The sequence below is a fragment of the Schistocerca nitens genome, chromosome 6 (assembly GCF_023898315.1).
Source record: "Schistocerca nitens isolate TAMUIC-IGC-003100 chromosome 6, iqSchNite1.1, whole genome shotgun sequence".
Lineage (NCBI taxonomy): Eukaryota > Metazoa > Arthropoda > Insecta > Orthoptera > Acrididae > Schistocerca > Schistocerca nitens.
In genome coordinates, this window is record NC_064619.1 from 217,579,380 (window position 1) to 217,590,347 (window position 10,968).

Below are 10,968 nucleotides of genomic sequence, written 5' to 3' on the forward strand. Positions count from 1 at the left end.
TCATCACGAGGCAGAGAAAATCCCTGACCCCGCCGGGAATCGAACCCGGGAACCCGGGATAAAAACAGCTCTATTCTTTGTTGAAGTCGCATTCATACCGCCTATCCGAATTAAGAGGTGGAAGCGTGGAAGCGAGGGTTATTTGTTATTCTCTTCCTTTTAATTTGCAGAGAGTCGTTAATTTTTATTGTTTTGAAATTGCGTTCTTGAAAGGCACGTAAGTCTCGCGGAACAGCTGAGCTATCTCCATGGTTCGCTGGAAGCTGGAGCACAGTTTGAGAAACACTGAACTAGGTTAACGTAGCTTACTGCTCAAGTACTGTGGTATGAATGGGGCAGTGCTCAAATGGTTTAAATCTGGAAGAGTCCCCCCCATGAACCATGGACCTTGCCGTTGGTGGGGAGGCTTGCGTGCCTCAGCGATACAGATGGCCGTACCGTAGGTGCAACCACAACGGAGGTGTATGTGTTGAGAGGCCAGACAAACATGTGGTTCCTGAAGAGGGGCAGCAGCCTTTTCAGTAGTTGCAGGGGCAACAGTCTGGATGATTGATCTGGCCTTGTGACATTAACCAAAACGGCCTTGCTGTGCTGGTACTGCGAACGGCTGAAAGCAATGGGAAACTACAGCTGTATTTTTTCCCGAGGACATGCAGCTTTACTGTATGATTAAATGATGATAGCGTCCTCTTGGGAAAATATTCCGGAGGTAAAATAGTCCCCCATTCGGATCTCCTGGCGGGGACTACTCAGGAGGACGTCGTTATCAGGAGAAAGAAAACTGGCGTTGTACGGATCGGAGCGTGGAATGTCAGATCCCTTAATCGGGCAGGTAGGTTAGAAAATTTAAAAAGGGAAATGGATAGGTTAAAGTTAGATATAGTGGGAATTAGTGAAGTTCGGTGGCAGGAGGAACAAGACTTTTGGTCAGGTGAATACAGGGTTATAAATACAAAATCAAATAGGGGTAATGCAGGAGTAGGTTTAATAATGAATAAAAAAATAGGAGTGCGGGTTAGCTACTACAAACAGCACAGTGAACGCATTATTGTGGCCAAGATAGACACAAAGCCCATGCCTACTACAGTAGTACAAGTTTATATGCCAACTAGCTCTGCAGATGATGAAGAAATAGATGAAATGTATGACTATATAAAAGAAATTATTCAGGTAGTGAAGGGAGACGAAAATTTAATAGTCATGGGTGACTGGAATTCGGTAGTAGGAAAAGGGTGAGAAGGAAACATAGTAGGTGAATATGGATTGGGGGGAAGAAATGAAAGAGGAAGCCGCCTTGTAGAATTTTGCACAGAGCATAACTTAATCATAACTAACACTTGGTTCAAGAATCTTAAAAGAAGGTTGTATACCTGAAAGAATCCTGGAGATACTAAAAGGTATCAGATAGATTATATAATGGTAAGACAGAGATTTAGGAACCAGGTTTTAAACTGTAAGACATTTCCAGGGGCAGATGTGGATTCTGACCACAATCTATTGCTTATGAACTGCAGATTGAAACTGAAGAAACTGAAAAAAGGTGGGAATTTAAGGAGATGGGACCTGGATAAACTGAAAGAACCAGAGGTTGTAGAGAGTTTCAGGGAGAGCATAAGGGAACAATTGACAGGAATGGGGGAAAGAAATACAGTAGAAGAAGAATGGGTAGCTCTGAGGGATGAAGTAGTGAAGGCAGCAGACGATCAAGTAGGTAAAAAGACGAGGGCTAATAGAAATTCTTGGGTAACAGAAGAAATATTGAATTTAATTGATGAAAGGAGAAAATATAAGAATGCAGTAAATGAAGCAGGCAAAAAGGAATACAAACGTCTCAAAAATGAGATCGACAGGAAGTGCAAAATGGCTAAGCAGGGATGGCTAGAGGACAAATGTAAGGATGTAGAGGCTTGTCTCACTAGGGGTAAGATAGATACAGCCTACAGGAAAATTAAAGAGACCTTTGGAGAGAAGAGAACCGCTTGTATGAATATTAAGAGCTCAGATGGAAACCCAGTTCTAAGCAAAGAAGGGAAGGCAGAAAGGTGGAAGGAGTATATAGAGGGTTTATACAAGGGCGATGTACTTGAGGACAATATTATGGAAATGGAAGAGGATGTAGATGAAGACGAAATGGGAGATTAGATACTGCGTGAAGAGTTTGACAGAGCACTGAAAGACCTGAGTCGAAACAAGGCCCCGGGAGTAGACAACATTCCATTAGAACTACTGACGGCCTTGGGAGAGCCAGTCATGACAAAACTCTACCATCTGGTGAGCAAGATGCATGAGACAGGCGAAATACCCTCAGACTTCAAGAAGAATATAATAATTCCAATCCCAAAGAAAGCAGGTGTTGACAGATGTGAAAATTACCGAACTATCAGTTTAATAAGTCACAGCTGCAAAATACTAACGCGAATTCTTTACAGACGAATGGAAAAACTGGTAGAAGCGGACCTCGGGGAAGATCAGTTTGGATTCCGTAGAAATGTTGGAACACGTGAGGCAATACTAACCTTACGACTTATCTTAGAAGAGAGATTAAGAAAAGGCAAACCTACGTTTCTAGCATTTGTAGACTTAGAGAAAGCTTTTGACAATGTTAACTGGAATACTCTCTTTCAAATTCTGAAGGTGGCAGGGGTAAAATACAGGGAGCGAAAGGCTATTTACAATTTGTACAGAAACCAGATGGCAGTTGTAAGAGTCGAGGGGCATGAAAGGGAAGCAGTGGTTGGGAAAGGAGTGAGACAGGATTGTAGCCTCTCCCCGATGTTATTCAATCTGTATATTGAGCAAGCAGTAAAGGAAACAAAAGAAAAATTCGGAGTAGGTAGTAAAATTCATGGAGAAGAAGTAAAAACTTTGAGGTTCGCCGATGACATTGTAATTCTGTCAGAGACAGCAAAGGACTTGGAAGAGTTGTTGAACGGAATGGACAGTGTCTTGAAAGGAGGATATAAGATGATGTTCATCTTATGTTATTATGATGTTCAACAAAAGCAAAACGAGGATAATGGAATGTAGTCAAATTAAATCGGGTGATGCTGAGGGAATTAAATTAGGAAATGAGACACTTAAAGTAGTAAAGGAGTTTTGCTATTTAGGGAGTAAAATAACTGATGATGGTCGAAGTAGAGAGGATATAAATTGTAGACTGGCAATGACAAGGAAATCGTTTCTGAAGAAGAGAAATTTGTTAACATCGAGTATAGATTTAAGTGTCAGGAGGTCGTTTCTGAAAGTATTTGTATGGAGTGTAGCCATGTATGGAAGTGAAACATGGACGATAACTAGTTTGGACAAGAAGAGAATAGAAGCTTTCGAAATGTGGTGCTACAGAAGAATGCTGAAGATAAGGTGGGTAGATCACGTAACTAATGAGGAGGTATTGAATAGGATTGGGGAGAAGAGAAGTTTGTGGCACAACTTGACTAGAAGAAGGGATCGGTTGGTAGGACATGTTTTGAGGCATCAAGGAATCACAAATTTAGCATTGGAGGACAGCGTGGAGGGTAAAAATCGTAGAGGGAGACCAAGAGATGAATACACTAAGCAGATTCAGAAGGATGTAGGTTGCAGTAAGTACTGGGAGATGAAGAAGCTTGCACAGGATAGAGTAGCATGGAGAGCTGCATCAAACCAGTCTCAGGACTGAAGCCCACAACAACACAACAACAATCTGGAAGAGTGCAGAAAGTTGAAATAAACAGTTCACATAACATGGAAAAAACTGGTGATTTCTCAAACTGGGGAACAATCAAGAATGGGGTGCCGCAAGATTCGGTCTTGGGTCCTCTGCTGTTCTTAATATATATTAATGACTTGCCATTCTATATTCACGAAGATGCAAAGCTGATACTTTTTGCCGATGATACAAGTATAGCTATCACACCCAACAGTCAAGAATTAACTGGTGAAATTGTAAATGATGTTTTTCAGAAAATCATTAAGTGGTTCTCTGCAAATGGGCTCTCATTGAACTTTGACAAAACACAGTATATACAGTTCCACACAGTAAATGGAATGACACCATTAATAAATATAGGCTTCGATCAGAAATCGGTAGCTGAGGTAGAATATTCAAAATTTCTAGGTGTATGCATCGATGAGGGGTTGAACTGGAAAAAACAAACTGAGGATCTGCTGAAACGTATGAGTTCAGCTACTTATACTATTAGGGTCATTGCAAATTTTGGCGATATACATCTGAGTAAATTAGTTTATCACGACTATTTTCATTCTGTGCTTTCGTATGGCATCATATTCTGGGGTAACTCATCATTGAGTAAAAGAGTGTTCATTGCACAAAAGCGTGTAATGAGAATAATTGCTGGAGCTCATCCAAGATGATCCTGCAGACACTTATTGAAAGAGTTAGAAATCTTCACTGTAGCCTCACAATATAATATATATATATATATATATATATATATATATATATATATATATATATATATATATTCACTTATGAAATTTGTTGTTAACAATCCGAACGAATTCAAAAGTAATATCAGTGTACATGGCTACAACACTAGCAGAAAGGATGATCTTCACTACTCAAGGTTAAATCTATCTTAGGCTCAGAAGGGGGTAAATTATGCTTGCACAAAAGTCTTTGGTCACTTACCTAATAGCATCAAAAGTCTGACAGATAGCCATATAGCATTTAAAAGGAAATTAAAAGAATTTCTTAATGGCAACTCCTTCTACTCATTAGATGCATTTTTAGATATAGTAAGTGGGTAATTTCCCAACCCCCACCAAAAAAAAAAAAAAAAATTAAAAATATTGAGCGTCATTTAATATTTTGTGTAATGTAATATCTTTTATTAACCTGACACGTTCCACATCATTACGAAGTGTCGTATTCATGATCTATGGAACAAGTACTAATCTAATCTAATCTGATTTACTGCTGACGCCGGGGTGAATGCAGCCAGAGACCATGGCAGGACTACTACTACTACTACTACTACTACTACTACTACTACTACTACTACTACTCCCCTCCTCTTCCCCCCCCCCCCCCCCCACACACACACCAATGCAACCACCACCACTGCTGCACAATTCCTGCGTTGAGTACAGAGGAGTTTCTTTGTTAACGGCCAACTACACGGTAAAATAGAAGTGGATTACGTGCTGGGGGCAAGTTCATCTCGCATACTCATCCTCTTGTATTATAAACAGCTACACTCCCAGGCACCCAACTCTTGCCTTGTCTAGCAGAAGGGCACACTGTGCGAGAGTCTGAAGAAAAACTCGGTCGGTGAACAGCGCCAAGGGACTTCCTGCCAGACAGCAGGTTGGAACATTACTTATTTACGGACAGCTGGCACTGCAGCGCAAAACACAGAATCTCAAGTCTACGGATACTTCTTGTTAGGGATCGCGAATGGATCGTTTCTCCTGTTCCTGGTAACAGCAGCTTCACTTTTCTGCTGCCGCCAGAGAGAGAATCGAGGGCCGGAAATGCTACCGCAAGTTTCGTCGAAGAGTCGTCACAAAAAGATGGCGCCGGAAGGTCGCGGTACTGTGGAACGTTGCTTGGCCTTCACCAGCCCGTGTAGTGCCTTTGAAATGCTTCTTTGCAGTCCGTTTCTTTCGGATAAAATGACGTAACAGGCACCACTCGCAAAGTAGGACGGTCAAGCCGACAAATTTAAAAACTATGGATGAGGAAGCGAGGTTATTAAGAGGCGGAACAGTGGCTTACCGACCGCAGCTCGTGGTCTTGTGGTAGCGTTCTCGCTTGCCGCACACGTGGTCCCGGGTTCGATTCCCGGCAGGGTCAGGGATTTTCTCTGTCTCGTGATGACTGGGTGTTGTGTGTGTCTTTCATTACCATTTCATCATCATTGACTCCCAAGTCGCCGAAGTGGAGTCAACTAAAAAGGACTTGCAATACGGCGGCCGAACTTCCCCGCATGGGGCCTACCTGCCAACAATGCCATACGATCATTTCATTTAATTTCACTGTTTCACTAGCGCAAGGTGTGGTGGCACGTAATCTCTCTGCCGTGTCTAACTTTTCCTTCAAATCTAAATCCTCACTTTTCAGAGGAAATGTAACGACAGCTGTAGCATTGGTGGAAATATTTCTCAGTATACTGACGTATATTATTTAGTGGTTTGTTTCTGAAGAATTGTCGGAACAATTATTGTTGAAATCGAATCAGGTGTCAGCCTCTTCTTCATCATCATCATCAGTCATTTCTCAGCCAGCTCTACATTTTTCCATGGTGTTCAGGTGTACACATCCGTGTCACATCTAAAAATTACCCACCTTCCATTAAGTCGTAACCCCAGTCTTTTCTTATCCCTACGAATTCAGCAAAGAACTTTATTGGCCCATTCACCGTCCTTCCACATGGCTTCATGTCCAGGCAATCTCTCTTTCGTCGCCGGCCTGTGTGGCCGTGCGGTTCTAGGCGCTTCAGTCTGGAACCGCGTGACCGCTACGGTCGCAGGTTCGAATCCTGCCTCGGGCATGGATGTGTGTGATGTCCTTAGGTTAGTTAGGTTTAAGTAGTTCTAAGTTCCAGGGGACTGATGACCACAAATGTTAAGTCCCATAGTGCTCACAGCCATTTGAACCATTTTGATCTCTTTCGTTTCAGTTACGGTCATAATTACATCTCCCGTTCCAAACTGTTCGCCAATCCATTTTATACCTAATATCTGACTGTCAAGAGACAAATATGTTAATATCCGCAAATTGTAAATAGTTCTTTTCAGGCGCCTAGAACACTTAGTTTTAAAATCGTCAGCGGATCTAGGCGCAACAGTCTGCAACCGTGCGACCGCTACGGTCGCAGGTTCGAATCCTGCCTCGGGCATGGATGTGTGTGATGTCCTTAGGTTAGTTAGGTTTAAGTAGTTCTAAGTTCTAGGGGACTGATGACCTCAGAAGTTAAGTTCAAAAAATGGCTCAAATGGCTCTTAGCACTATGGGACGTCACATCTTAGGTCATCAGTCCCCTAGAACTTAGAACTACTTAAACCTAACTAACCTAAGGACATCATACACATCCATGCCCGAGGCAGGATTCGAACCTGCGACCGTAGCAGTCGCGCGGTTCCAGACTGTAGCGCCTAGAACCGCTCGGCCACTCCAGCCGGCGAAGTCAAGTCCCATAGTGCTCAGAGCCATTTGAAACTTTTTTTTTTTAAAAAAAAATCGTTACTTAGTGTACCAGAAGCATTCGGGACCGTTTTTACTCTTCTGCTAATTTATTTTTTAATATAAGAACTGATCCATTTATTCTGGGTCTGAATTGCTTATTCGCACTGCTTTCTTTACAATATGTTCATTTTTTTTGGTAGATTAGCTAGGCTTATTGTTTTAACATAGAAGATTCGTTTCAAACTTTCTCTTTTTAAGTTTTCCATTCGTTGCTGAAGTTATCTGCACTAGAGGTAAACTAAAATTCCATCAGCGAAACTGAGGTGCTGTTTTATCAAGCAATGAAGCTGTTAGAGATCGATGGCTGTTAAGTGGTACAGAGTGTTTATAACGTACATCAGCAACCATCAAAAACTTGATTTTGGTTTACTTTATTCAAAAAACACCGTTACCAGTTTCGCACGCACGCACGCACGCACGCACACACACACACACACACACACACACACACACACACACACACTGATCACCAGAGGGGATACGTCAAAACACATGGCACGCTGACTGAAAAGTGAGTTACCTTGAAATAATCGCCCGAGACATTTGCTTTCATCGTCTTTCTCCAACGAATAAAATTCAAGTATCTTTCTACTTTCTCACTTTATCAAGTCGTCTCTGACGCTTTGCATTCATTTTTACTTAATATAATTGAGTCAACACACGCGGTTCTTCTCGACAATTTGTGTTATTGTCCAAATGTCGTGAATGATAGTGAGAAACATTGTGAATGAATCTGAAAACATAAAGGACATCCCGAATATTGTTCGCTAGAGAAAGACACTGAGAAAACATGTTCCAGGCGAGCATTTCACGGCAACTCGCCTGTAAATTAACCTACCAGGAGTTTTGATACAAGAATGCAAGCCGTCTTACGGTGTATATGTATATTTGCAACAGATGATGGTGCTTTTTAAATAAAGTAAACCACAGTTAGATTGCAAGTAAAACTAAGGTGGCTCAGCTATGTTCGATTAACGTGTATTCCTTCTTCGCTTTCCCAGTTCAAGGTTATGATAATTTCGTCTAGCACTGCTGAGAACTGTTTTGGTGACTCGGAATATTACTGGTTCAATCCTCTCTCAATGCTAAGCTCGTCACTGTCCTGATTATGTATAGTTGAAACAGTAGCCTTGACCTCGCCATGTAGGTAAATATTTCCAGCAAGAAGAGCATCACAGAAAGAGAGGAATTTGTTAACAAAGATTATAAATTTTAAAGTTAGGAAGTTTTTCCTAATTTTTCTACGTTGCACTCCTGTACAGAAGTGAAGTATGGCAGAGAGGTAATGCGCCAGACTAAAAATCCGAAGGTCTCGGCTTCGATCCCCTGCAAATACTAGGGTCTTTTATCTGTCACTTATCACTTCTTTTAATCACTGGCAATGTCTGTTGATGTGAAAAATGTTGAGTTGCACCGTGGAACATAATCCACGTTTAACTGTAGGTGCCCTTATAACCGGCTGGGTAAGTAGTTCAAAGGTCGGAAGAAGGCGACGGTATACGACCTCCAATGGGACCGTGCCTAGTAAAACACTGTGGTTTTCTAAATAACCGTCGGACTGATGACTGCTTTGCTTTACTTACGTGGACGGTAAACAGAACAAAAACTTTTGAAATGTTGCTACAGCCGCCGCTGTGGCCGAGAGGTTCTAGGCGCTTCAGTCTAGAACCGCGCTGCTGCTACGGTCGCAGGTTCGAATCCTGCCTTGGGCAAGGATGTGTGTGATGTCCTTAGCTTAGTTAGATTTAAGTCGTTCTAAGTTCTAGGGGACTGATGACCTCAGAAGTTAAGACCCATAGTGTTTAGAGCTATTTGAACCATTTTTTGTGATGCTACAGAATATACTGAAGAAGGAATAGACGTGGTAACTAATAAAGAAATAATGAATCGTATGAGAGAGGAAAACAACTGTGGTACAACATGATTAAAATTAAGTATAGGTTGATAAAAGATATCCTGAGGCGCCTTGGAATCGTCAGTTTGGTAATGGAGTGGAGGGGGAGGGAGGGAGGGGGAGAGAGAGAGAGAGAGAGAGAGAGAGAGAGAGAGCGGAAAAGAGGGGGGGGGGGGGCGTTAAAATTGTAGGGAAGAGCAAGGCTCCAGACTACAGGAAGCAGTTACAAATGGATGTAGATTACAGTAGTTCGCAGAGACGAAGAGTTTTTCACAAGGATACTCCGGTGTGGAGAGCAGTATCAACCAGCATTCAGACTGGAGACAGCTAAACTTCAAGGACTGTTAGCGCCAAGAAAAAAAAGATTGAACAGTTGCGACTTAAATGCGTAAAAAGAAGTAGTGGCTTGTGTAACCACAACGCTTCAGAACGAATTGTCACAGCAAATCTTCTCTGGGATGCCTGTTATTCAGGCTAGTTTTATTTAATTTTTAGACTCTTTGTACTGTGTGTTCCCTGGTTGTTTTGTTCCTTCCCTTGCGTTCGGCCTCTGTCGCTTCTGCCCTGTAGTCGCCCTTACGCAGCTGGACAAATCTCTGAAGTGCTGCCGTCGCGGTTCGTGCATCTTGCAACACGCGCCCCAGCGGCCACGCGAGCGCTCGCTGGGACCTGTTCTGCTCATCCCAGCGTGCCCGTGCGGCGTCATGACTCACGCCGTATTTGCATGAGGATCGCCCCCTGAATGGCTGCGTCGCTAATTCCAAGGTCCCCGGCGACCGCGCCCCCTTTGTCCGATAGCATTGATCCGCCGCCGCCGCCATTGTTGCGGCGATTAAAAAAGACTGGGGTGGGGGAGGGGGGCAAAGGAGAGAGCCACTGGAGGGGGGGGGGGGGGGGCGAGAGGACCATCGCCGGATCTACAAACGCTGTGTGAATGCAATATGCAGGCAGGCCCGAGCGGCCATAAATATTGCCCACCGGCGCCCGCCGTCCTCAAAGTCATTGTAAAGCTTGCATTTTGTATGCAAGAGTTATTGCATTTTTGATCACATAAAAGACAAATGGCGCGGGATCCCAGAGCGCTGCTCTGCATAAATTGGAGCTGAAATAAAGCCCGGCGCTGCGTTGGGCGCATAAAACATGAGAGAGAGATGTGCCTTTTTGAGAGAGCCCTGCATCAGCCTGTCGCTAGAGATGGTAGTCCAGTCCGGTCTGGTCCAGCCTGGTCCGCCTGGACTAATGGCGGTCCCCTGACAAATCGCGCGCTTACTCCATTCCACTCGCTGCGTCCGAGGATGCAAAAGTCTGGCAATCTACTCCGCTTCCGTGCAGGATGGTGAGTCAACGGCCGAGTGCCACGCTGCCAATCCTAAAGCCGCCCTCGTACAGTCTGTGAATTCGAACGACGCCGTGCAACGTGACAAATTTCTGACGCCAAAACGTGGAAAAAAAAAAAACACGTGCTGTGCAAAATCAAGCATGTCAGACATTCTGCGAAAGCGTTTTAGAATGATTCATTTTCCTCTTGAATGTGGTACAAGGCGATGCGAATGCACACTTCTCGCTGGGCTCTACAACATCTACATCTATGTACATACTCCGCAATCCACCAACGGTGGGTGGCGGAGGGTACCTCGTACCACAACTAGCATCTTATCTCCCTGTTCCACTCCCAAACAGAACCAGCGAAAAATGACTGCCTATATGCCTCAGTACGAGCCCTAATCTCTCTTATCTTATCTTTGTGGTCTTTCCGCGAAATGTAAGTTGGCGGCAGTAAAATCGTACTGCAGTCAGCCTCAAATGCTGGTTCTCTAAATTTCCTCAGTAGCGATTCACGAAAAGAACGCCTCCTTTCCTCTAGAGACTCCCACCCGAGTTCCTG

The 10,968-nt window shown here is 43.4% G+C and overlaps 1 protein-coding gene across 1 annotated transcript in view; it reads right to left on the reverse strand.

Moving 5' to 3' along the window:
- LOC126263289 (zinc finger SWIM domain-containing protein 5-like) overlaps positions 1 to 9,904 on the reverse strand; it is a 134,463-nt gene extending 124,559 nt beyond the window's left edge. The window contains exon 1 of the mRNA XM_049960375.1: positions 9,664 to 9,904. Within this exon, the coding sequence (XP_049816332.1) occupies positions 9,664 to 9,904 (241 nt within the window). The remainder of the gene's footprint in view (positions 1 to 9,663) is intronic.
- Between the last annotated feature and the right edge of the window lie 1,064 nt (positions 9,905 to 10,968).